Source organism: Anopheles marshallii, chromosome 2, assembly GCF_943734725.1.
Source record: "Anopheles marshallii chromosome 2, idAnoMarsDA_429_01, whole genome shotgun sequence".
NCBI lineage: Eukaryota > Metazoa > Arthropoda > Insecta > Diptera > Culicidae > Anopheles > Anopheles marshallii.
The window spans coordinates 68,488,021-68,511,466 of NC_071326.1; the positions used below are offsets into that span (position 1 = coordinate 68,488,021).

A 23,446-nucleotide genomic window follows, 5' to 3' on the forward strand; every position below is an offset into this window, starting at 1 on the left:
TAGCAGCTGGTAGAATCCATTCCTTCCTCATTTAGAACATTTTCACACTGGATGTGACAGTAGAAATCATTCTTTCTTCTTGTTTTGAACACAAACATTTTTGTCGCGTGCGCGCGATAGCAGCAGGAAGAATAGGCACTAAACAATCCTAAAATTTATGATTGTTATACAGAGAAGATTAAATCGAAGATCGATAGATATGTTTCGCGTTGCAATTCCCAAAAAAGGAGGACTAATGTCGCAATGAAACGTGCTCATTATGTCACCCTTTAACGTGTTACCTCACGTACATCCATTATGCTTTTCCATGTTTGCTAAACGAAGGAATTTTGATTTGTTTCTCTGCTCGAGGAAACTTCTTCATTGCAAAATAGCGCATATCTTACGAGTGCTCTGAATATGTGTACATACATGTACGCGTGCGTGTGTGTAAATCTCCGCTAAGGTGCTTTCATCAGCAGAATCCCTATCAAATATTGGTTAAATGGCGTGTGAGACGTTTATGTGATTGTTTTTTCTTTAAACAGAGTAATGGAAAATTAAAAATCAACCGTTCGCGTCTGACGTTTGTGAGACTTTATTGATCCGGTTATGGGTGCTTCAGCTAATTCAGTCGCGAGACAGGAACGAACCAGAATCATGCGAACACCGATAAGCCAACCGACAGATAGGTGTATCTCCCTGTTGAACTGTTTCGTTTAAATCGATGTTATTTGACAGGCCACGAGCGCACGAGATGTGTATAATTACGTTGTTGAGAGCGGATTTTACAGTTTATGCAGTATACTCTTACCGATACCAAAAGGAAGTTGCGACACCGGATATTGTTGATCCTTTCTGTTCACGTTTTTTAAAGATTAAGAAAGAGGAAAACAAAAGAAAAACACACGATATATAAATGTATCTGCGGCAGATAGCATGTAGGAAAGTTTCTAACGTTCTTTCGTCCGAGATTGTTACTTTACCTGTAAAGAAGAATATATTATAATCTGTCGTTTGGAGCGCCAGACAGCCTCATCCGTTCTGTTTCGTAAGTGTTCGTTCGTTCTTCATCTCGTGGAGGATACACAAAAAAAAAACAGCGTGCGAGATTCTCCAATGCACCTGAACCGGAACGAAAAATTTATGAAGCGATCATTCGATCACAGCTTATGTTGTTTATCTTTGCGTCTAGTGAAATAATCGTGTTGTACATTACTTGTTCGTATGTTAAACGAAGAACAACCAAAAGTGAAAACAATACGAAACCAAAAACAAAACGAGAGAAGTAAAAATAGCTACACAAAACGTAGTGTAGCATTGGTTCGTAATATACGACACACGCTGTACACTCATCCTTACCATGTTGCGGATTTTCCCGCCAGATGGCAGAATGATGAGTTCGTCAGGTGGCCGTTGAACGTGGTAGATAAAACTTGTTCGTCTTTAGTTTTCTTTTTTTTCTATTAAAGAAAAGTGCAGTAGAAATGGAAGTATTTCAGTATCGATAGAGGTTAAGAGCGCTCCGGTGACAGGAAGGTACAGTTACAGGGAGCGGTGTTACTCGGCTAGAAGGATATCAAAGAATCCGGTCGGACTGTTGTAAGGGCTCAATAATGGTCCGACTGATGCTTTAATCGTCCGGAAACGAGATATACGCTCTGTGTTGTGTATCAGTACATGAATCAATCGTGAACAAAAAAATACGGATAAAGCTGACGGTGACAAAAGTTTATATATATAAAGTAGATAACATAAACCTAAGCAAGGGAGGTTGCAGAGCGTCACACATCCAGTGAACGCACAAGCGAGGCAGAATGAATCATACAACAGCAGAACCATACAAATTCCATTCATACATACAGCCGGTACAGCCCGGATAAAGAAAACATCTTGCCCACGGAACCACATGGCGGACAACAGTATAAGGACGAGTGCGCGATTAAGTCACGTGACACATAATGTATGTATTCTTATTCAAATATTCATGTTTTACTGTTGTATCCGGAACGTGGATGATCCCGAAAAACAAAACACAAAAAACCAAAATAAAAATGTGTAATAAGTGTAGCGCAGGTGCTACGGAAGAGCAGAGCAAAACATAGAGAAGACAAACAAAATTCGAACATTTAGTTCTGCTAGCTAAAAGACTAATGTGTCCACCGGTCGGGAACTAAGAAACAAAAGTACGATCGGAGTAGAACGCAAACCATGGCAATGGACATATTAAAACGTGCGATGCATGGTACGGTGTCATTAGTTTGACGACTGTATCGAGCGCGGGAGGCGATAGTGTGGGCGATAGTTTACCTTTAAAAAAAGTAAACCTTACGTACAATTCTCCACCATTCTGGGATAGAATGCTAGAGTGACAGACACGGCACTATCCGCCATTACGGATGCCAACCACAAGTACACTTCTTCATTTGCCATTTTGCAGCTACTTAATCATCTAAAACTAGAAGCTTACTATCCGTTAGTATAGAACGAAGTAAAAGGACGAAAAGAAACGATGGACAATGGACCGGTTGGAAACCGATCGGCTCGAATGCGGGATGCTGTGGAGTTGAGGGTGGGTGGGGGAGAGAAAAAATAATATAAAATAATAAAATAACAAAATCCCAGAGTGCAGCATCAATCTACGATGTGTAATTGTAATAGAAATGAATTGGAATTTGAGGATTAATTTTTTTTTGGCAATCGATTTCTTTTCCGAACAAAATGCATCCACCAAGCGCCGCGCAATGAAAGCCATTAAGCGCGCTCTGCATTATAAATATATGCAAATATACATGAATATATATATACTTATATATATTGGCAACAATATTAAAAAAAGAACTCAATCCCGCGAACCGGCTAGGAGGATAGAGGATGATGAGGAGGAAACATAACCGCTACAACCGCCGCACGGCAAAAAGGTGCAAACGCTCGCGGCCATTTCAAAGGGCAAATGGAGCGTAAACCGAGGCCGTTACAACAGGTTCAGCAGGTGAAGAAAGCATGCTGCAGCGGTGTTGATTGGATGTATGGTACAAGACGATACACGATAGAAGACGAAAGCGAGATACAAACACTGCACAACACACGCGGCACAGGGTGGCGGAAGCACAGAACAAAATAAGAGAAAAAAAAAAACAAGGAACAAAATGAAAGAGGAAACGATATTTGTAAAAAGCAAATATTTATAATTCTAATAAATTATGAAAGATGAAAATAAGATCATAAGAACATTCAAAACAAAACGTGTTAACTCACGGCGTTGTTCGTAAAGAATCAACGTCAAAACGTCTTGAATCTAGCGTAGACATAAGGCAAACAAACTGCTACGATGGATGATTGGTTTTATGATTGTGTCAATTTGGGCCTAACACACTACTTCTGTCCATATATGGACGACTTTAAAGGACTTCACGAGCTGGGTCGACCGGTGTCATTCTCTTGACATAACCAGCATAACCACAGCATGGCTGGTCAAATTTGTTGTACGATAGAGAGCCAATTCCACCATTACGGGACATAAAATCCTTCGGGGCATTTCCAAACTCTTTGCCATAATGACCGAACTGCGTCTCACTTACTTTTTCCCATTTTTCAGGAAGTTATTAAATAGTTTTAAGAAAAGCTATCGTTTTTTTAGAGCCGTATTGGGCCATAGTTGTGATATCGTTCTGCTAGCAGGTATTTGGATGTAAAAAAAACTTTGAACAATGTGGCAAAATTTTCGCTTCTTCTATTTATTGGGATTTTTTTTCTTATTCTTTTTACTTTCAGTTGGTTCCGTTTTGATGTGGGTTATCGTAGCGTTAAGATCGAACTGGCTCTTGCGCCTTTTCTCCGCTACTTCTGGCTGATTCTTCTTTAACGATATTGTTGAGCTACCGTTCGTCAGACCATTCTTCCCATTCGATAGACCCGACCCGGCATTGGACGTACTGGTATTCTGCCCAGATTCCGAAGCTACCTCTTCGTCCGTCGATATCTGTTCCTGCTTAATCCGGACCGGCTCATCCATTGATTTCTTTTTAGATGATTTTCCCTTTTTCTTTTTGTGTTTTTTACTGCTTTCCGCCTTTGTAAATTCATCACCAAACACTTCGCTCATAAGCGACTTAATAAGGAGATTTTTTTCGTCGTCCGAGTCATCGGAAGAATCACTAGAATCGAGCTGTACTGATCCGGTACCATTACTTACAATCGTAGTCTTTTCTGGTTCCTTTTGCTTTTTAGTTTTCTTTGTTTTACTTGCTTCTTGCTTAATTGCCGGCAGCGTACTAGCTGGGATTTCTGGCTCAACTGTGCCGTTTTCTTCTTCTTGATCGTTATCGGAGCTATCTAAGCTCTTGTTGCTGTCTGCATCCGGTTCCTGCTTGATACGTACCGGAATTACACCGTTCACGACGAGTTCACCCTCGATGACCGGTAGCTCGCTCTTCATATCGCACGACTTTACGATAAACGCAATATCCGATCCCTTTTTAACTGTGTGCTGTTGGTTGTTGAATTTGCCCAGCTTGACCGTCACGTTGAACACCCGGTAGATCACGGCACTGACGAACTGCTTCGAGACGTAGTTTACCGTACCACGCAATGTTGAGCCTATTCGGGGCTGGAAGACGTAATAATCAATGGTGGATCGTACGTGCAGAAACGGACTGTCCAACCGTAATGCTGAGAGTGCATTATCAATACGAATTTTCGCATAGCCCAACACGATACCGTTCACCTTCGGGTGGTACCGGCCGATCTTGTCCGTCACGCAGCGCCGTACACCCTTGACAATGTGCTCGCAGTCACGCGGTCGCAGGCTAAGGATCTCGTTTAACTGTACCGCGGCCACGCAGGATAGTGGATCGGAGAGCGATTTCTGTAGCTCATCGGCGGAAAATGTTGTATACTTAGCTATCGTGGTCCTGTGCATGGTGATCGTAAATTGAGATACTGTGCCGTATCCCGTACGAAAAAGCGTGGTGGTGTTGATGTTATGGTTTGTGAAGTCCTGGTGTCAAACGAGCTAACGTTTGGTGCAGCACGATCAGACGTTTGGATGACAGGTGGTGAAATATTTCATCCTACAATTGCTATAACGAGGCGAATAGAATAAAATCGCAGTTAGGCTTGGTTTTATGATGTTAAATCTATGTGTTATGTGATAAACCAATTTGCAGTTTAGTTTAAATAGTACATTTGTGATTTACTTGACGTTTTCGAATTTCATATACTTTCTTTACCACCCTGTAGTCTGGGTCGCGCAGCTGTTTCGATGACAGCTAGGACCAAACATGTAAACAAACGGGAACAGTACACAGGCAAAGAAAACAACCATAGCAGAAAACAGGTTGCGCGGCCTAGAATATGGAAAAGATTAATCTTAATCTTTCCACCCGCCCCAAAGCGAGCATCCTGGATAAGCCGTTAAGTCGCGGAAAGGGAGAAGTATCGTTGAGTTGCTATGCTCTGCTGTTCTCCGAACTGGTCCAGTATTCTCAAAGTCGAGTCAGCACCATTCCCGATTTGCAGACGAAGTAGTGCAAGATTTACGGTTCTGGATGCTGTCGGCGCATTGAATAATTCTTTCCCATTTCTTTTGAAGGTTGCACGATATGGGCAAGGATGTGGGATGCCGTATAATTGATTTATATTTCGTCCGCGAACGGAATTCCAAACGGGAGACGAAACTGATCAACATGCTACTATTTATTAAAACTACTCTATGGAAGGTACGCAACAGCAAGTGTGTTTTATCTATGCTTTGTTAATGATTTGCGTCTTTTCTTGCAGACTCTTTTCGGCAAAGAGGCTGATAAGCTAGAGCACGCTACCGATGACGAATGCACCTACTATATCATCGAAAAGGAACCGCTTGTCAATAAGTTTATAAGCGTGCCGAAGGATAAGGGCTCGCTGAACTGTGCAGTCTTTGTGGCCGGTATAGTGCAGGCAGTTTTATCAAACTGTGGCTTTGTGAGTAATCCTTACCCAAACTACTGTTTGCAATGATTAATTCGTGTTGAATTAATTTTCTTGTTGTTGTTGTCTTCCCTAGACATGCCAGGTTTCCGCCCACTGGCACAAGGGCACCACGTATATGGTGAAGTTTGAAGACCATGTTATCAGCAGAGACAAGCAGTTGGAAGACAAATAAATAAGTAATTATTCCACATATCGCGCGCAATAGGTAGGAAAAATTGTATTCATATGAAAGAAACATTTCATTTCGTTCAATTTAGACGGTTTTCAAGTAAGGAAACTGGGAAATAATTTTTTTTATGCAAACGAATACGTAAATAATGTTCATATTGCAAAATATTGACTAGGAAAAGGATTTTGCATTGAGTGTCCGACTTAAAACTAGTTAAAAACACATTGCTGTCAGGCAAAAAAAAAAAAAGAATTCAAAATCTATTCTCAATTTTTATTAAGTAGTTTAGCATTTGTTTATCCATCTCTAGGACTGGATCCATTCTTTCCATGATTAAAATGACTATAAATGGTACCATGTTGAAACGACACAACACACGTGTAAGAATCTCAAACAAGTACTGCAACGGTGCTCAATGTGTTACAATTTTCCTAAAAACCATTAAAATTTAGCACTGTTTTTCCCCATGAGCAAACTGATTTACGGGACTGAAAAGAAAGAGCGGATAGAAAAAATAATCGCAAAATAACCAAGCCTTTTTTTCTAATTCTAACGCTACATGTCGGGACGGTTTGGATTCTTCTTGCGACGCTTCAAATCGGTCGATGAGCTGCTGTTCTAAGCTATTTAATCCGGTACTACTGGTTCAGCAGAAGAAATTACCATAACCGTCGTTGACAGGACCGTCCGGATGATCGCAAATTTGCATCCCAATAACCTTGGTCCCGGTGCCTTCGCGATATTTTTAATCTTCCTCCGATTCTCGAGACATCCCAACATTCTTATCCTTTTTCGTTCATGCGGCCTGATCCTGCGTGACAGGCAATGCATCCATCCGGTTCCTTTAATTCATTACTTCTCTTTTCATTTTCTCTTCATTTCTTCCCTGGTTTGTTTCACACACTCTTCGCCATCGCGCCATTTCCTTTACGGTGTCCTTCTTGTGTACGGACGAGTTTAAAGAATTGCGTACGAAAGCAAAAACCAGCTGATTCTACCTATGAAGTACATAACGTATCGAAGGCAACAGGGATCTCGACTTCCTTTCTATGCGGCACTCCCTATGCCTGGACCGTGTGCGGTTGGATTCCTGCCGTCTTTTTAAGAGTACCCGGGAAGGGACCTAACAGAAAGACACCGCGGGTAACGATAGCCGTACAAAACTGTTTCCCTCCAAAATGTATGGGCAGCTGTAGTTGTACTTCAACTGCAAGATTCAAAAGCGAAACATCGTCTTGCAATTGCATTCACTGAGACGGCAAACTAAGGGCATTGAATGGAAGAAGTGATTTATGTTTAAGCAATATGTTTTTGTGCACACGTCGTACTGCTTTTGGTAGATCAAATCTGCCCGTTTGGGTTACGGGATTGATGCAAGGTACCAGGGTTCCACTAATCAATTTCAATTACCAAAGTTAAATGGTATTTATAGTTCATTGAGACGAACGGCGAAACGAACTGATTTTAAATATTGATTTCCAAACAGCTGTTATAAATATAAGAATATTTATATGATGCCTTACTTTAACAACATTATCTGATCATCTTTTAAACTTTTCCTTTTTTTAGGCTCTCGGCGCAGATGGTTTCGGAAATGAGTGCACCGGCTCGTAATCATTGATTTACACAACAGCGCCTATCGTCCCTTGGACACGCTACCGGCGCACTAACGATCATCGCCTAACGGCTTTCAAAAGCCCGCCAACGGCGAACAGTGCGCAGCAAATCGAAAGTCCTGCAAGGAAACGGTTCCCCTATTCCGATCCCTTTGCACGGGATTTCTTTACGACACGCGCCAAGAAAACGATGTCCCGACTGTTTGCACGTTTCTTCCTTCTGCTTTATGTTTTTGTGTAGGAAGGAAAGGGGTTCTCGGTTACCCGGGCGCCCATACCCGCTTGTGGTCCGTACCGATGTACATACGGGCGACTGTATCGGTGTGTGCGTGAAGGGTAACACTCCCTAAAGCAGCCCGCAGTGTTTCGGTGTGCAACCGACGAGACCGTTGCCGTTTCTGTTTCGACGAGGGCCGATACCAATTTATTCGTAACGGAACCACGGTCAGGAACGCATCGCCAGGCGTCGGTTAGGCAAAGTTTCACTCTAAACGATTAATTTTTTTTTTCGGACTTCAGCTTTAGCTAGGTGATTTGTTGTTTGTGGTGTTCGTTCTCTTAATGAAACGGAAAGGGACATATAAAATTGTTACTATAGCACGAAAACGGCACGGAACTATCAGTTTAAAAGTTGTGAGAATTGTCGAGAGAAAAAGTATCTGAAACAATCTACTTGCTAACTAATCACAGTTCGATCAGTACGAGTGCGCGATCCACCAAAGTACAAAACGACATGTGCACAAAGCAGTAGTACGCAGCGAAGAAAAAACAAACCATCTACTTCACGCGTTATGTACGAAACAAATCTGATCCACTGTTAAGTTTCATTCTAAAAAGTTGCCGTCAAGGTTTATTCACGTTAACATATACTTTCGGCGGATTGTTTGAGCTCGCAGCTTGCAAGTGTTACTGTGGATTTTCTGTTTGTTTTTTTGTTTGTTTGTTTGTCTGTTTTGTTTCGTTTATAACCTGCCTCCCCCCCGGTTTATCCCCAACACTCTATATAAATGTTGAAAATGTCGTTCTCGAAGGCGAAGCTGAAGAGATTCAACGATGTGCCAGGTAAGTGTCGAATTTTACTACCGATTCCATTTCGCCTTTATGGCTCTTTTACTTTCGGACAACCGAACGGGTCCAAGATGTTGCTTCCCAAACCTCACCACCTATTTCTGATGCATTCTTCGTTCCATTCCCTTCGCTATTGTTTCGCTCTTGTGGCTTGTGTTTTGCTAGAGCCTTAACTTCCTGCGCTAGACGCGTTGCGCTTGCCGGATATTGCGTGAGAAAATTGCGTCCCCTTGGTAACGGAAACTGTCCTTTGACGAGTTTCCCCTAGTCAACCGTAACGATTGCTGGCTCCCGGCCGTAGAGGATTTCGGTTTGTCGTGAAATTCCGCTCGATTACGTCTGCTGGTCTAATAGGGGCAGAAAGAGGGTTCGAGTTGGTGGTGTGTCGTGGTACGATCGTGAGAAAGTATTTGAATGCTATTTCCCGCGCAAAACGCCATTCGGATCTTCCTTTTGCGCGGAGGAATTTTTAACTGAGAACAAATAATTCTGGAGTTATTTAAGAATTGGGTATTTCATTTCCTATAGTAGGACCATTGTGCGATCATCGATTTGGACACAACAAATGACCAACAAGGTGCACGCAGGTGCATGGCATGGAAGTGGTTTTATTTTGAACCCCCCACACACGCATGGCGTGTGTTCTTTTCGGCACGCGCCGTTCTAGCTGCGACATACACGGCTGTGAACTAGTGTTGGGTAAGTTTTTTTTTGAACCTCGGACTCCGGAGTTGATTCCCGATTTTACGCCGGAGTAAGCTTTGGATTAATGCGGAATCGACTTTTTAGTTAACTCCGGATTTTACTCTGGAGCCATCTTCGGATTCGACTCCGAATTACTCCTGAGTTGATTTTGGATTATACCACAGAACACCGGATTTTACTTCCAATTTATACCACAGAATTGGCTCCGGATTAATTTGTAGTTGGCTCCGGATTAATTAAGAAAAAAATTCGGAATATTTCGGAGCTCCAGATACAACTCCGGATTTTTTTCTGGAATTGAGTCCAGATTTTCGACGTCGGAGTCGTGGAGTCGTTCATGAATCCACTCCGGAGTTCCCACCACTACAGTTAACGCTTTCCGACCACACGACCCTTATCTTTCAATCTCACCACATTACTTGCTGTTGGTGCGTGGAACTTATTGAATAAAAAATCATTCTCCCCACAACAGAACCGAAAGTCCCCTAACCTCATGCGCAAGATGCGGTGACCGTTAACGGAAACGGATTCGTACGGACCACGTGCGCCGTGTAGGTAATTATAAGTAATTAGATGCCTCGGGAGCATTTCCGGAATGAGCTGTCCCTTTTTTTTGTTGTTGTTGGACACCCTTTTCAAACCCGACACACCTTTACGAACTGTCTTTTCTTCCTCCTGGAAGGCGCTATTAAAATGGAAGCAAAGCAAACGAATGTTCAAAGAGGTAATGTACACCTTTCTTCGGACGTTTGAGAATTGACGCACCGCGTCACGTCACGTTCTGCTCTCTCATGCGTATGATTAATGGACGATTTGTGCGGGGAGGAGTGGACCGAATGCACCATGCGCTTGCAGGAGAAAGAATTCCATCCTCTCCTGGTGGTGGCATACGTTTCGTATGAGCTTTTAATTAATCATTCTTCTAGCAAAGGAAAAGGAGTGTCACACTTTGGGGTTCTCCAATGTTGTTGCTTTGTACCAATCATTTTTTCTTCATACGTACGATGTGTTTCTTATGCGAGTTTAATACATTTTCTCGCTGAGACGAATCGTGCATTCTGTAGCGAACAATGCACAGGAAGCGTGCGGACATTATGGACTTTTTTTTTGTAACGTTTTCCTTGCTGGTCTAACCGCCTCCAGGATAAGAAAGGCAAGCTGCAATTGGGATTGTTAGCTTTGTTGGGAAGCGCCCACAGCAAGAACCCGTCCACCAAGTGTCGAAAGATATGAGCTACTGCTTGCTGGTGCGTGACATTAAACCATCTGTCCAAACATTGGGCAGACGGATTCCGGGAAGATAAGGACTGCGCGCACGAGCTTTAAATCGACTTAAGAAAAGGGGACACCCAAGTGGTTACAAGCGTCTGCCGTATGGAAGAATGCCTAAACACAGCGGGATGTCTAGGGGAAGTTCGGTGACGATTTGCCTTGTAGCGAATCCGAGAATAACCCTGGGAGATGGGAGAAGATTTAACCAACACTTCTAATGATGTTTTATTTTTGTCTCCCAACCGTAACTTACAGCCGTTTCATCTCCTTCAGCTTTTGCTGAACCGAAAGAGAAGGAGCTCCCGAAGAAGTCGAAAAAGGAGGACAAAAGCAAGATCGGTGGCAGTATGGACGCGGAGTCGATCAAGACTACGAAAAGCGCACTGAGCCTGTTCCGTACGCCATCACTACCGCGTCGCCTAAAGTTTAAGCACATCTCCGACCTGACGCCCAAGAAAGCTTCCGCCAAGGAGGAAAAAGCAAACCGTCTAGCATCGACGACAGAAGCGGCCACCGATAAGCCATCCGATGGCACTGGCAAGGTACCTCCGATCGTGCAACTCTACAACAAGATCGACGTTAACAAAGAAGCACTCGGAAAGGCGCGGGAAGAGAATGAGCAGTTGAAGGCAACGATGCAAGCGCTCCGGGCCGAGCATCAGCGCGCGGAACTGGAACGGATGAGCTTGCTGGCGGAAAAGGACAATCAGATCGTGCTGCTCGAACGCGAGTTGACAAGCATCAGCAAGGCGGACGAGCTGCTGCAGCACATTACGGAGGGCTGCCTGGAGAAGGTGAAAGAGTACGAGCAGGAGATCCGGAACCTGCACCAAAGCTACGAACGCCAGCTGTGCGATATGCATGACGCCAAGACGGAGCTGGAGATCCGGTATGACGAGCTGCTCTGCGTGCACCGGATGCTGCAGAACGATTACGACGTGATCGAGGGTGAGAATCATTTCCTGAACGAGGAAATGGACGCGTTGCGTGAAATCCTGGAAGCGCACGACATGGAGTTGCAGCGCAAAACCGACGAGATCAAGCTTATGGAGGAGGGGTTGAATGAGCTCGTGATCGAGGGCCGCGATCTGAAGGAGCAGGTGAAGTACCTGAAGACACAGGCCGAGGAGGACATGATGCGCTACGTGGAGGAGGGCCGCAACACGATCCGGGAGATCGATCAGCTGAAGCAAGAGAACGCCCGTCTGCTGACCGTGCTGGCGGAAACGAATGCCATCGTGGCGGGTATGCAGGAGGAGCTGAACGAGCGTCAGTTCGAGATGGACGACATGCGTAACGACATCCGGAACGAGCTCAACCAGGAGCTAACGGCGCTGTGCAAAAAGCATGAGGCACAGCTCGCCACCCTGGCCGAGCTGAACGAGATGAAGATCAAGGAGTGTGAATCGATCTTCGTGTTGGAAAAGTCGAAGCTTGTCAAGGAACACTCGGACCGCATCAAACGGCTCGAGAAGGAGCAACAACGCGAGCTCGAACGTATCGGCGAGCAGGCGGAGGAAAAGATCCGCATCGCGGACATCCAGAACGAGGAGCGCGTGAAGGCACTGGAACTCTCGATCCAGAGCTCGATCTCGGCAGCGCTCGCGAGCGAAAAGATGCACTGGCAGAAGGAGCTGGACAAGTGCCAGAAGATTGCCGAAACGGAAATCATGCAGAGTGAGTTCGAGAAGCGCGATCTGCGCACACTCTGGGAAGCGTCCAACGAGGTGATCAAGGACAACGAGAATAAGATCGCAGAGTTGGAGCGCCGCCTGCAGGTGGAGCTGGAACCGGGCGCAAAGTCACGGGACGAGCTGGAAACAGAGGTACGCGATTTGTCGTTGGAATGTTCGCGGCTGAAGACGGAGAAGTACAACTATCAGCTGACGCTGAATAACACCCGCTCCACGGTCAACATCTTGATGGAGCGGCTCAAAAAGTCGGACGGTGATGTGGAGTTGCTTAAGGCAGAACTGGACCAGGTTCTGCGCAGCAAGACGGAGATTGAAACGGCCAACAACAAGCTGCGGGAGGAGGTGACCGAATATCAGCGAGTTCTCGGTGCGCTGCATGCATCTTCCAGCCTACTGGAGAAGGAGATGCGCGAAAAGAATGAAGTGTTCGAGAAGCTGATGAATTCGGAGGAGGACGCCATTCTGACGGTGTCCCAGATTGGCAAACTGTTTAGCGATCGTATGGAACAGAGCATGGGCCGCTATCTGGAGATGTACGAGGAGCTGAAGAAGAAGTACGATGCCCGGGAGGCGTACATCCAGGATCTGAAGGCACTGTTGGACGAGTTTGCCAACGGCATCGAACTGGCACGGATCGAGCTTGACACGAAGGATAAGAAGATCTTTGAGCTGGAGAATGAAAACAAGAACATCAAGCTGGAGAACATGACGATCCGGTTTAGGTGTGAACAGTTCGAGAAGTACAATCAGGGCGAGAGTCGAGTGCCACAGCCGTCGCCCGAGCTCCAGTGCAACAGCCATACCGACGCGGACGATGATGAACGATTGGTGCCGAACTTTTTGATCGAAAACATCATCAACCAGTTGGAGCAGGAGGGTATGTCGGACAAGGACACTCTCGGTACGATTCAGGAAATCATCGAAAGTGGCCAGGACCAAAACGGGACGGAAATAATCGATAAGGTTCGTTGTGTGTTTGAAGTATTCTAGAAACTTTGTTTTAACGCATCTCTCCTTCTATTCCTGCAGCTAAAGGAAACGGAAGAAAAGCTCCGCATAGTGGAAGAATTTGCCAAAGAAACATCGGATAAATATACGGAACTGCTGGAAAACCAGAACAACCGACAAAAGATGAAGAACCTGGAATGCAATAAGGATCAACAGCAGCTCAAAGCGGTACGTTTCATAGGTTCATGAGTTTCGGATTCCCCCCCAGTACGGACGAGTTTGCTCACGATAGTTTCTCTTTCCTTTTTACAGAAAATTGCCAAATTACAGGAGCTGAACAAGAAGCAGGAAAACACAATCCAAACCCTACAACAGCAGCTTTCCTCCTTCGATTCGCCACAGAAGCTGAACGGATCGGTGAAGTATCTTTCGGCCACGGCCAGTCCGAAAACGCCGAAGAAGCTGATCGTATCGCCGTTCCCCGGCAAGGAGAATTGCTCACCGGCCCAGATCGGTGTGTTCAGTCCACGGTCGAACGTGCTGCGGACGCGGAACAACTAAATGTGATCGAATCACGTGATCTGCCACCGGCCGCTGCCGGTTGATCAACGATTACGGATGGTCAGGTTTCCTAGAAAACGTTTTGAGGCAATTGAAATGTGAACTACTGCCGCATCTAACCGTCTGGTAGTTGAGGCAAAGAGGCATATAGTTCACTGAAGATGTAAATTTTAAATTATTTATTCATCCTGTTTATCCATTTCCCAATTTCCTTCATGAATGCACAAGCGTTCGTTGGAACATGACCATAATTCCTTCTCATGCTCGATGCGTGTGAAGAATAAATCAGAAAATTTAATGAAAAATGTTGAGTGATTGAAACTAGTTTGAGGATGTAATACGAAAGAAAGTGATAATGAATTGTTGGGGTGTGCTATCCGATTAAAATAAAGAATTTAAGGAAAGGTAGAAGTCCCTTTTGTTTGTTGTGTTCTTTCCGTAACGGTAAATTTAAATTTTCAAACCCAACGGTACTTTTATCCTTGACGGGGGTTGTCACATTTTTCGTGAAGAATCATATATTTTGTCCATTTGATCGTATCCCACAGTGCTCTCTACATGCGGATGAGGAGCTGTCAAAGATTTGTAAACAAATAAATAAATCGCGCACTCGTTGAAAACCCCCGGTGCGTTCCGTGGCAGCATTCTCAAGCTAATTCGCCCATACGATGGAGCTGTTATCGGATCAGGGCCTGCGATTGGATGGTCGGCGTTCAAACGAGCTTCGCCAAATAAAGTGCAAAATGGGTGTATTTAGTCAACCGGACGGTAGCGCATACGTCGAGCAAGGCAACACAAAGGTTCTTGCTGCTGTGTACGGCCCCCATCAAGCATCCTCGAAGAAGGGCAACTTCGAGGAAGTGATCGTCAATTGCCAGTACAGTATGGCCACATTTTCTACCGGTGAACGCAAGAAAAGACCACGAGGGGATCGTAAATCGCAAGAGATGACGATACACTTGAAGCAAGCATTAAGTGCATCGATCAAAACAGAACTTTACCCACGGTCACAGATCGATGTGTACATCGAGGTGCTGCAGGCCGACGGTGGAAACTATTGTGCATCGGTAAATGCGGCCACCTTGGCACTAGTCGATGCGGGCATTTGTTTAAAGGAGTACGTGTGTGCTTGTACGGCATCGCTCGCGAACGGTAACGTCCCACTGATGGATGTGTCCCATCTCGAGGAAACCAGCGGCGGTCCTACGCTTACGGTCGCATCATTACCTAGCAGTGGAAAAATCGCCTTCATGGAAATGTCTCAGCGGTTCCACCTGGATCATCTGCCAAAGGTGTTGGAGACAGCCCTGAAAGGATGCCGCGAGGTACAGAACGTCATCGATCAGACTGTCCGGGAGCACGTTACGTATCTGGGACAGGCAGGAGGTTGGGGCCACGTTAGTAAATAAAGAACTACATACAGTTATCCATGTCGTGTGTTATTATTTGGAATCTACTTCATCAAGGCGACTAGGTGCAAATGGCAGCAGATACAGTTTCACTGTTCACACTTTCTATTGATGATGTCCATCAGCTGCTTGCGGCGCTGCGAGCGTCGTAACTTTTCAATCATGTCATCCAACTGTTCGCCACCCTCCAGGAATCCCTTCAGATTGTGTGCAGTTCCGCCTTCTATTCGGTGGTCCGTGATGCGGTCCTGGTTGTAGTTGTACGTTCGAATTTTCTCATTGCGTAAACTTTGGCCGACTTGCGATTTCTTGAGCGCTTGAGTGCTGCTAAATCTCGCTTCCAGTTCGTTTTGCATCAGTTTAGCGATCAGCTTTTGCTTTGCTATTTCACGATTTTTTTGCTGCGATCGCTCTGTCTGGCACTCGACGGCAATGCCCGTCGGTATATGAACGATCCGCACCGCACTATCCGTTGTGTTAACGTGCTGTCCTCCTGCACCGCTGGCACGCTTCGTTTCAATCTTTAGATCCTTCTCCTTGAGGTCTACCTGAAAGTCATCTGGCCGGGGAATAATGGCCACCGTGACGGTGCTGGTATGAATGCGGCCGGATTTTTCCGTCGCCGGGATTCGTTGCACACGATGAACACCTCCTTCATGCTTGAGATAGCGATACGCATCCAGACCAGTGATGATCGTGGTCGCATGTCTCGTTCCTCCAATGTCCGTATCTTCTGATTGGAGCATTTCCACCTCCCAGCCCTTATACTCCACGTACCCGCAGTACATGTCGAACAGTTCGCTGGCAAAAAGCATCGCTTCCTGTCCACCGACACCCGCCGTTACTTCCATTATGAGCGAACCATAATCTTCCTCATCGTCCATCGATAGAATACCGTCCAGAATTTCATTGTCCAATCGGAGCAGAATACTTCCGTATGCTTCACGTTCTTCTTTCAACAACTGCACCATCTCATCATCTTTGTCGTCCTTCAGCTCCTTGAGCGAACTCAAATTGTCAACGATTATCCTGCGCTGTTCGTACATTTCCACCACGTTGGAGAGTAGCAACATTCGCTGAATGTCTTTCTTCGTGCGTTGTTCCTGTACCTTCAGAGCGTAATATTCCAGGCGCAAACGTTCCAAGTATTTCTGTATCTTATTGTCGGATATTTGAAATAGTGGTCCGTTCATGCTAGCCGCATGGCAAAGATTTCTTGATGGAAGGAATGCACAGGGCCGGTAACATTTTAACGCGCTGTTAAATTTACTTCCCATCAGAACTATTCGCGACAATCGGTTGAAAAACATTATCGCTATATCACTACCCAGGCCTGATCACGGTTTTGTTCGGTTATCACGTGCGAATAAATATTTTTCAATTGCTCGTTGTGAAAATTTGCCGGAAAAATTTTGTTTACGTTTTTTCGTCTCGTTTTCCCCCTTTTTTCTTGAATGACATTTGTGGAAATGTTTACATGCTCTGCTTGCATGCTGTAGTCATGTTTTCAATTGCAAAATGTTTCAAGAAATAGGTAAATTATCAGTTTTTTGCGGTAATTTCATATCGAAACCATTTGAATAGTTTTCAAAGGAAGGAATATGGACGAACAAATGTATTTAAGGCCATCCACACTTTGCATGATATGTTTTATGTCCAAAAAATTGAGGTCGGCTTCTTTGAAAGTTCCTAGAATAATGAAATAATATTATATGGAGCGTCCTCATAGCTACAATAGCATTTAAAACTATTAAAATTCCATATAACTTTTACTGAACGTTTGAAAATATAAAAGAAATGTCCAGCTGTTTCGGTGTGGTTCGATTCCGAAACTGCAATAATGGGGTTGGTGTTCGAACGTTCAAACTTCGTGACAAGTTCGGGTCCGCTTCGATTCCACATCGGCTATGACGTTTATACCGAGGGGGTTGAATCGATTTCTTTCGTTATTCTCTCTTTTAATTTTCTTCGAGTAGGTACGTCGTTCGCAAAGGCAGGTTAGGTTTTACATAACCACCTTTTTCATCCCGGCCACCATCTTGTTAGATAACAGTGTAGTGCGGAATTCGGTGCTAATTTGCCGGTTTTTCTTCTTTCCAGCCGCCCGTTCGTACCAGCGGAACCGAGAAAAGAACATAAATCCGGGCGACAAGGGTGTGACATTCGAGAAAAGAGATGTTTTCCTCGATGAAAACGCTCATGTCCGCGGCGATCCGGGCCGACCAGATTATGGCCCGGTCGTACGCGGCTAAGGCAGCGGCTAACGCCGCCGCTGGAGCACAGGGCAAGGTTGTGGCCGTCATCGGTGCCGTCGTGGATGTGCAGTTCGACGAGCAGCTGCCGCCGATTTTGAACGCGCTGGAAGTGCAGGGCCGTACCGCCCGGCTGGTGCTGGAGGTTGCGCAACATCTGGGAGAGAACACCGTGCGCACCATCGCTATGGACGGTACGGAGGGTCTGGTGCGTGGACAGCGCGTCCTCGACACGGGATCACCCATCCGTATTCCGGTAGGTGCGGAAACGCTCGGTCGTATCATCAACGTGATCGGAGAGCCGATCGATGAGCGCGGTCCGATCGACACCAACCTGTCCGCTCCAATTCACGCGGAAGCGCCCGAGTTCATTGAGATGAGCGTCGAGCAGGAGATTCTGGTGACGGGCATCAAGGTGGTGGATCTGCTGGCCCCGTACGCGAAGGGAGGTAAGATCGGTCTGTTCGGTGGTGCCGGTGTCGGCAAGACCGTACTTATCATGGAGCTGATCAACAACGTCGCCAAGGCCCATGGTGGTTACTCCGTGTTCGCCGGTGTCGGTGAGCGTACCCGCGAGGGTAACGATCTGTACAATGAGATGATTGAGGGTGGTGTCATCTCGCTGAAGGACAAGTCCTCCAAGGTCGCGCTGGTGTACGGTCAGATGAACGAGCCGCCCGGTGCCCGTGCTCGTGTCGCCCTGACTGGACTGACCGTGGCCGAGTACTTCCGTGACCAGGAAGGTCAGGATGTGCTGCTGTTCATTGACAACATTTTCCGTTTCACTCAGGCCGGTTCTGAGGTGTCTGCCCTGCTGGGTCGTATCCCGTCCGCTGTCGGTTATCAGCCGACCCTGGCCACGGACATGGGTAGCATGCAGGAGCGCATTACCACGACGAAGAAGGGTTCCATCACGTCGGTACAGGCCATCTACGTGCCGGCTGACGATTTGACCGATCCGGCTCCGGCCACCACCTTCGCTCACTTGGACGCCACCACTGTGTTGTCGCGTGCCATCGCCGAGCTGGGTATCTATCCGGCCGTGGATCCGCTCGATTCGACCTCGCGTATCATGGACCCGAACATCATCGGCGCGGAGCACTACAACATTGCTCGTGGTGTGCAGAAGATTCTGCAGGACTACAAGTCGCTCCAGGACATCATTGCCATCCTGGGTATGGATGAGTTGTCCGAGGAGGACAAGCTGACCGTGGCACGTGCCCGCAAGATCCAGCGTTTCCTGTCGCAGCCGTTCCAGGTCGCTGAGGTGTTCACCGGTCACGCCGGCAAACTGGTGCCGCTCGAGGAAACCATCAAGGGCTTCACCAAGATCCTGAACGGTGAGCTCGACCATCTGCCGGAGGTCGCCTTCTACATGGTCGGTCCGATCGAGGAGGTCGTCGAGAAGGCCGAGCGCCTGGCAAAGGAAGCTGCCTAAGCAAAACCGTGCTGCCATTTTCGAGTTTCGAACGGCAAACACCAATGCCTGCCATTCATCTGAAGAATAGCGGCATTCAGAGCATTATAAAATCTGGCCGTTAGATTTTACTTAGAGAAGAGAATGCGTTTTGACCAGCTTATGGCTCCCGAGGATACATTATTACCATCAAGCGACCAATCCATCGAGGAAACGAAACACGTGCGTGTGTTATTTACAAAGTCGATCGAAAAACAACCAATAGCCATCATCACCACCAGTACGAACACCGAACGAAAGCGAGCTGCATTATGCTAACGTGCGCGCAAAGACTGCCAACCAGTGATAGAATGAGCTGCCCTGTGTGAGATCCGGCAATGCACCTCCTCCCAAAAAATTACCATCCATCGCAGCGGATCTTGTGCGGGTCACCTCATTCGGGTCATAATCGTTGAGGTAAACAGGTAAATATTGTAGCAGCAAATCGTCCCTTTCGAAACGAAGAACATAGCGAACAATCGACGAGCAGCAGAAGGAAGAACAACACCGGGAAAGTATTGCAGCAGATGAACGCAAAGCAACGGTTCGTGTCGCACCGACATCCGGCTAGCCCCGACAAGGAACATCAAGAAACATTTGAGATGCCGGAAGAGAGGAGGGTGGGTGTCGTTTTAAATTCGCTCGAAAATACACATAATCGATAACAGAGTTTGTCGTTTCAGTAATTTCCATGTATTAATTGGGGCGATGGGTGTAGAGCATTGATCCGAAATATGGGCTTGAGAGGAAGGAGTTGTCTAGAATGCAAAGTACAGAGTGAGAAGAGCATTGATCTTTGTAACGCTATACTTCAAATGTTTAACTTTTTCATGTAAAAATCACTATTAAGAGCCAGTTTTCATTTGTTGTTTGGACTACCCGAACCAGAAAGTTCACAAGTGCGCACTGCCATCGTCATCGTAAGGGAATGTTATAAATAGATGCAAAGAAGAAAAAACGACAAAATGCACATGAGACAGTGACACCACAAAACGCTATTTTGGCAACATAATATTACCGCCCGTGAGACAACTTTATGTAATACTCGGTAAAGGAACGTAATCAAACATTGCACGAACTTCAATAAAACGAAGCATATTTTTTTGGCAAATGTTTCATAATTATCTTAGCAGGCGAAGGTGCAATGGAATGTCGTGTCTCATCTCAGCTGATATTGATCAAAGGTTATGTGACAAAAAGAGGGGAACGAAAACATAACAACAAAAAAACCGTATTTGAACAAATTTACAAAAGCTTTGCATATAAACATAATAAGCCAGGGGTAATTTATGCTTCTTACCTATGAATAAAGGGAATAATAAAGAGTATTGTTGTTAATGTTAAATCCGCCGGCGTTGTTATTGTTATTCGGAAAAGAAAAAGGCGCTGTACTGCTCCATCGCCGGCACCTGATTTAAGTATCACCGGATTGTGTAATTGCTTCAATATACCGGTGAAAAACGACGTAACAAAAATGTAGATTGAAATGCTATGATCTGAAAATTTGCTTTTTTTTACACTTTCCGGCGCTATTGTTTATTGTGTGGCATTAAAAGAGGGTCAACTTCCGACAGGAAACAAAACATTGCTTCGAATTTCACTGTAGCCAAGTGAAATCAGCAAAACAAAATTGTGCACAATACGATATGCGCTTAAGTATCTTTTTATTATGATGAATTACATTCCGTTAGTAGTGTGATTAGATTAAATATAAATATTTCTCACTTAATAACTATGTGCCCCGTTCGTGTGTCGTTCCGCGCGCCCCCTTGCCCTTCTGCCGTCAGCCACGCATCGGAGCACCGCGCGCTTCTTCATAGTTGGTAAAGTCGGGAATGGATTGATTTTTGCTGTACGCTTCCCGGCTGATCGATTTGGTGAGCACAAGATCCGTCGCGCCATAAATCGATCCACCCATCCAGGCAGTAAAGTTGGGTTCTGCGGGTGCTTTATGGAATTTAAACGTTTGTATAAACAACCGATCCTTGTAGAGCTCGGACTGCAACAGTGCCAGCAGTTCTGACTTTAACCGTGCGGTCAAACCCTGCACCATCGTAGAACCACCGATCAGGATGAGATTGTTCGCCAGCTGTATGCGCGTGTCGCGCGGACACTTGAGAATCGCGTTCAGGATGATGTACGGCAGTCCGAGCCGATCGTTATCCTCCGGGAACATCACTTCGTAGGCGGTTTCACGCAACCGACCGGAAACTTTGATCACGGCTTCGCCTTTCGCAGGGTAATCTACATCTGGACAGGGTTGAAACGCTGCTCCACCATCCTCTCGATACTTTGCCGCCCTTTCGGCGGTCGTTACGAAGCAAGTTCGTATCTTGATGTCCTCTACGGTCGTTTCGGTTAGCAGCTTTTCATCCACACCGTTCTCCATCAGCTGGCGTCTTATTTCGTTGTGTACGCTTTCAGCTGCAAGGGGTTGTGCTTCCCACGCGTACAGGGCTTGTACGCCGCAGAACACCGGTACCACGATCGCTTCCTTGTATCCGATATCTACCACGAGTGCCGTTTCCACCGCCAACGTTGCCAGTACGACAAGGTGCGTCGGTACAAAGAACACTGATGACACGTCAAAGTGGCAGAACAGAGCACGGGCTAACTTTTCTTTAATGATCGTCGGACAGAGAACCGATTCCACTATCACAACTTTGCGATCCTTTGGACTGACGAGAACGTACTTGAAGAAAATCGTCTTTAGAAACTCGACTAACCAATCGTACAACTCCACCTCGTTGCTGTAGTTGAACAGTTTCCGGTTCGGGGTCGTAAGACCGGCATTTTTTGCCTCATGATCCAGCACCTCCGATGGAATGATACTGCGTGGGTACGGTTCACCGGCAAAGCCCAATCTGTGGAAAATTCGGAAGCAACGTTTAATAAACCTTTCGGACTGAAGGTGTCTTTACTGGCGCGGTCATACTTACTTGGTCAGTGCCGTACCGATTTCCAGCACAATGGCCGGTTTTTCTTGTAGCATTGTTTCGTACAGTGGCATTTTTATCTTTTAATGCATCAACTTACTACAATATGCCGTAGGGAAATGAAAACTTGATGCCCTAAAATAATGATTTTCTATTTTTTTTGGGGACTTGTTTTTTATTTACTTATGTTGTCATCAACCCGGTCCACGAACAATCGACTGTCAAAGTTCGGAAAAATTCTCGAACGGCCGCCGTCAAGAAATGTCAATCAAGCAGCCCGGTGAAAATGCTCACCCTATCCAGAGATTTGAAATAATTATACACACCACGTGGTTCGACTGTTGGTAAAATTTATTTTCTTATTGTAGCGGTCCAATTTATTTGTACAGCTTTTAAACATTAAATTCTATCCGTATTGCATGAAAATTTAAGTTTCCAATCCTTTGAATCGTTTTAAAAATACAGTAATTCGGAATTATTCAACTTTCTCGCTTGATGGAGTCGCCTTGCTTTCTTCATCGTTTGATTAGTATTGACTAACCTAAGTCCCATTTCGGATATAACAATTTAGAATCTTCACTATACACAATCGCTGCAGTAGCTTTTCGTACGTTTATTTACTAAATTTGTTTCGCCAAATACGCCATTCACGTAACGTCTTCAAAGCCGTTAGACATTCAATTTGCAGGATAGCTGCCAACGGTAGGAGCAAGATAGCTCTTCGCTCTCTTAGCATTTTCGTTCGTAGTTATGTTTTGCATTCGAATCATTACGGGAACAGCAACAGTAACCATTAAGTCGTCTCGCAGTTTTCTCCACATAGAAGCTACCCCCACTCGGTTTTATGGTCGTTCGTTTTGTTTTCGTTTTATTTGTTTGGGTTTTTAAAGTGTTCAGCAGATACTGAGCGTTACTTTGTAGGTTGGAGCTGTAGGTAGTCTCCATGCAACAGGTATATGATGAAATGGTACCGGTGTGCATTATTACATGTATATGAAGATTCAATAAATAGGACACTATCGGTAGAACGCTTCTGCAGGGTAGGAACGAGTCTCTTAGTTAGTGTACGATGCTTCGAAACATCCTTCGTATGTACAGTGTGTGCGTGGTTTGTGTGTTCGCGCGCGGAAACTAATACGTATCTTAAAGCTTTTAAAAAACCTAACTGGCTTGTGTTGTCGGCTGCAGTGTTTTAATGTGTACCGTGCGTAATCCGTAACGGAACTACGGTTTGCGGCCATCAGACAAAATTCCCTGAACCGGACATTACTACCTTTGGTGAGTGTAGGGTTAGCATCTGCTAGCTATTTGCTGCTGTAGGATTAGTGCAACACAATCGCCTCTAAACTTTGGTGCCCTATTGGCGGGGTTTTGTAATTTTGATGATTAGCTTAAGTTAAAAAAGGTA

General features: G+C 45.5%; 7 protein-coding genes across 7 annotated transcripts; 4 read left to right on the forward strand and 3 right to left on the reverse strand.

Moving 5' to 3' along the window:
* Window positions 1–3,712: 3,712 nt before the first annotated feature.
* Window positions 3,713–4,900, reverse strand: LOC128718463 (probable DNA-directed RNA polymerase I subunit RPA43). Its single transcript, XM_053812084.1, has one exon. It carries the CDS (start codon window positions 4,898–4,900, stop codon window positions 3,713–3,715), a length of 1,188 nt encoding a protein of 395 aa, XP_053668059.1.
* A 434-nt stretch (window positions 4,901–5,334) lies between these two features.
* LOC128707370 (trafficking protein particle complex subunit 5) lies at window positions 5,335–6,124 on the forward strand. Its single transcript, XM_053802322.1, has 4 exons — window positions 5,335–5,504; window positions 5,573–5,699; window positions 5,761–5,943; window positions 6,026–6,124. Exons 1-4 carry the CDS (start codon window positions 5,335–5,337, stop codon window positions 6,122–6,124), a joined length of 579 nt encoding a protein of 192 aa, XP_053658297.1.
* Window positions 6,125–8,744: 2,620 nt separating this feature from the next.
* Window positions 8,745–14,052, forward strand: LOC128706828 (interaptin). The gene is made up of 4 exons (XM_053801768.1): window positions 8,745–8,799; window positions 11,038–13,439; window positions 13,506–13,652; window positions 13,737–14,052. Exons 1-4 carry the CDS (start codon window positions 8,745–8,747, stop codon window positions 13,983–13,985), a joined length of 2,853 nt encoding a protein of 950 aa, XP_053657743.1. The 3' UTR covers window positions 13,986–14,052.
* Window positions 14,053–14,653: 601 nt separating this feature from the next.
* Window positions 14,654–15,394, forward strand: LOC128707395 (exosome complex component RRP41). Its single transcript, XM_053802348.1, has one exon. It carries the CDS (start codon window positions 14,654–14,656, stop codon window positions 15,392–15,394), a length of 741 nt encoding a protein of 246 aa, XP_053658323.1.
* Window positions 15,395–15,483: 89 nt separating this feature from the next.
* On the reverse strand, window positions 15,484–16,704 carry LOC128707737 (peptide chain release factor 1-like, mitochondrial). The gene has a single exon (XM_053802696.1). The coding sequence runs from the start codon at window positions 16,702–16,704 to the stop codon at window positions 15,484–15,486; it is 1,221 nt and encodes a 406-aa protein (XP_053658671.1).
* An 847-nt stretch (window positions 16,705–17,551) lies between these two features.
* On the forward strand, window positions 17,552–19,084 carry LOC128710072 (ATP synthase subunit beta, mitochondrial-like). Its single transcript, XM_053805112.1, has one exon. It carries the CDS (start codon window positions 17,570–17,572, stop codon window positions 19,082–19,084), a length of 1,515 nt encoding a protein of 504 aa, XP_053661087.1. The 5' UTR covers window positions 17,552–17,569.
* A 1,801-nt stretch (window positions 19,085–20,885) lies between these two features.
* On the reverse strand, window positions 20,886–22,112 carry LOC128707748 (actin-related protein 10). The gene is made up of 2 exons (XM_053802707.1): window positions 22,042–22,112; window positions 20,886–21,966 (listed from the first exon to the last, which is right to left on the reverse strand). The coding sequence occupies exons 1-2, from the start codon at window positions 22,110–22,112 to the stop codon at window positions 20,886–20,888; spliced, it is 1,152 nt and encodes a 383-aa protein (XP_053658682.1).
* Between the last annotated feature and the right edge of the window lie 1,334 nt (window positions 22,113–23,446).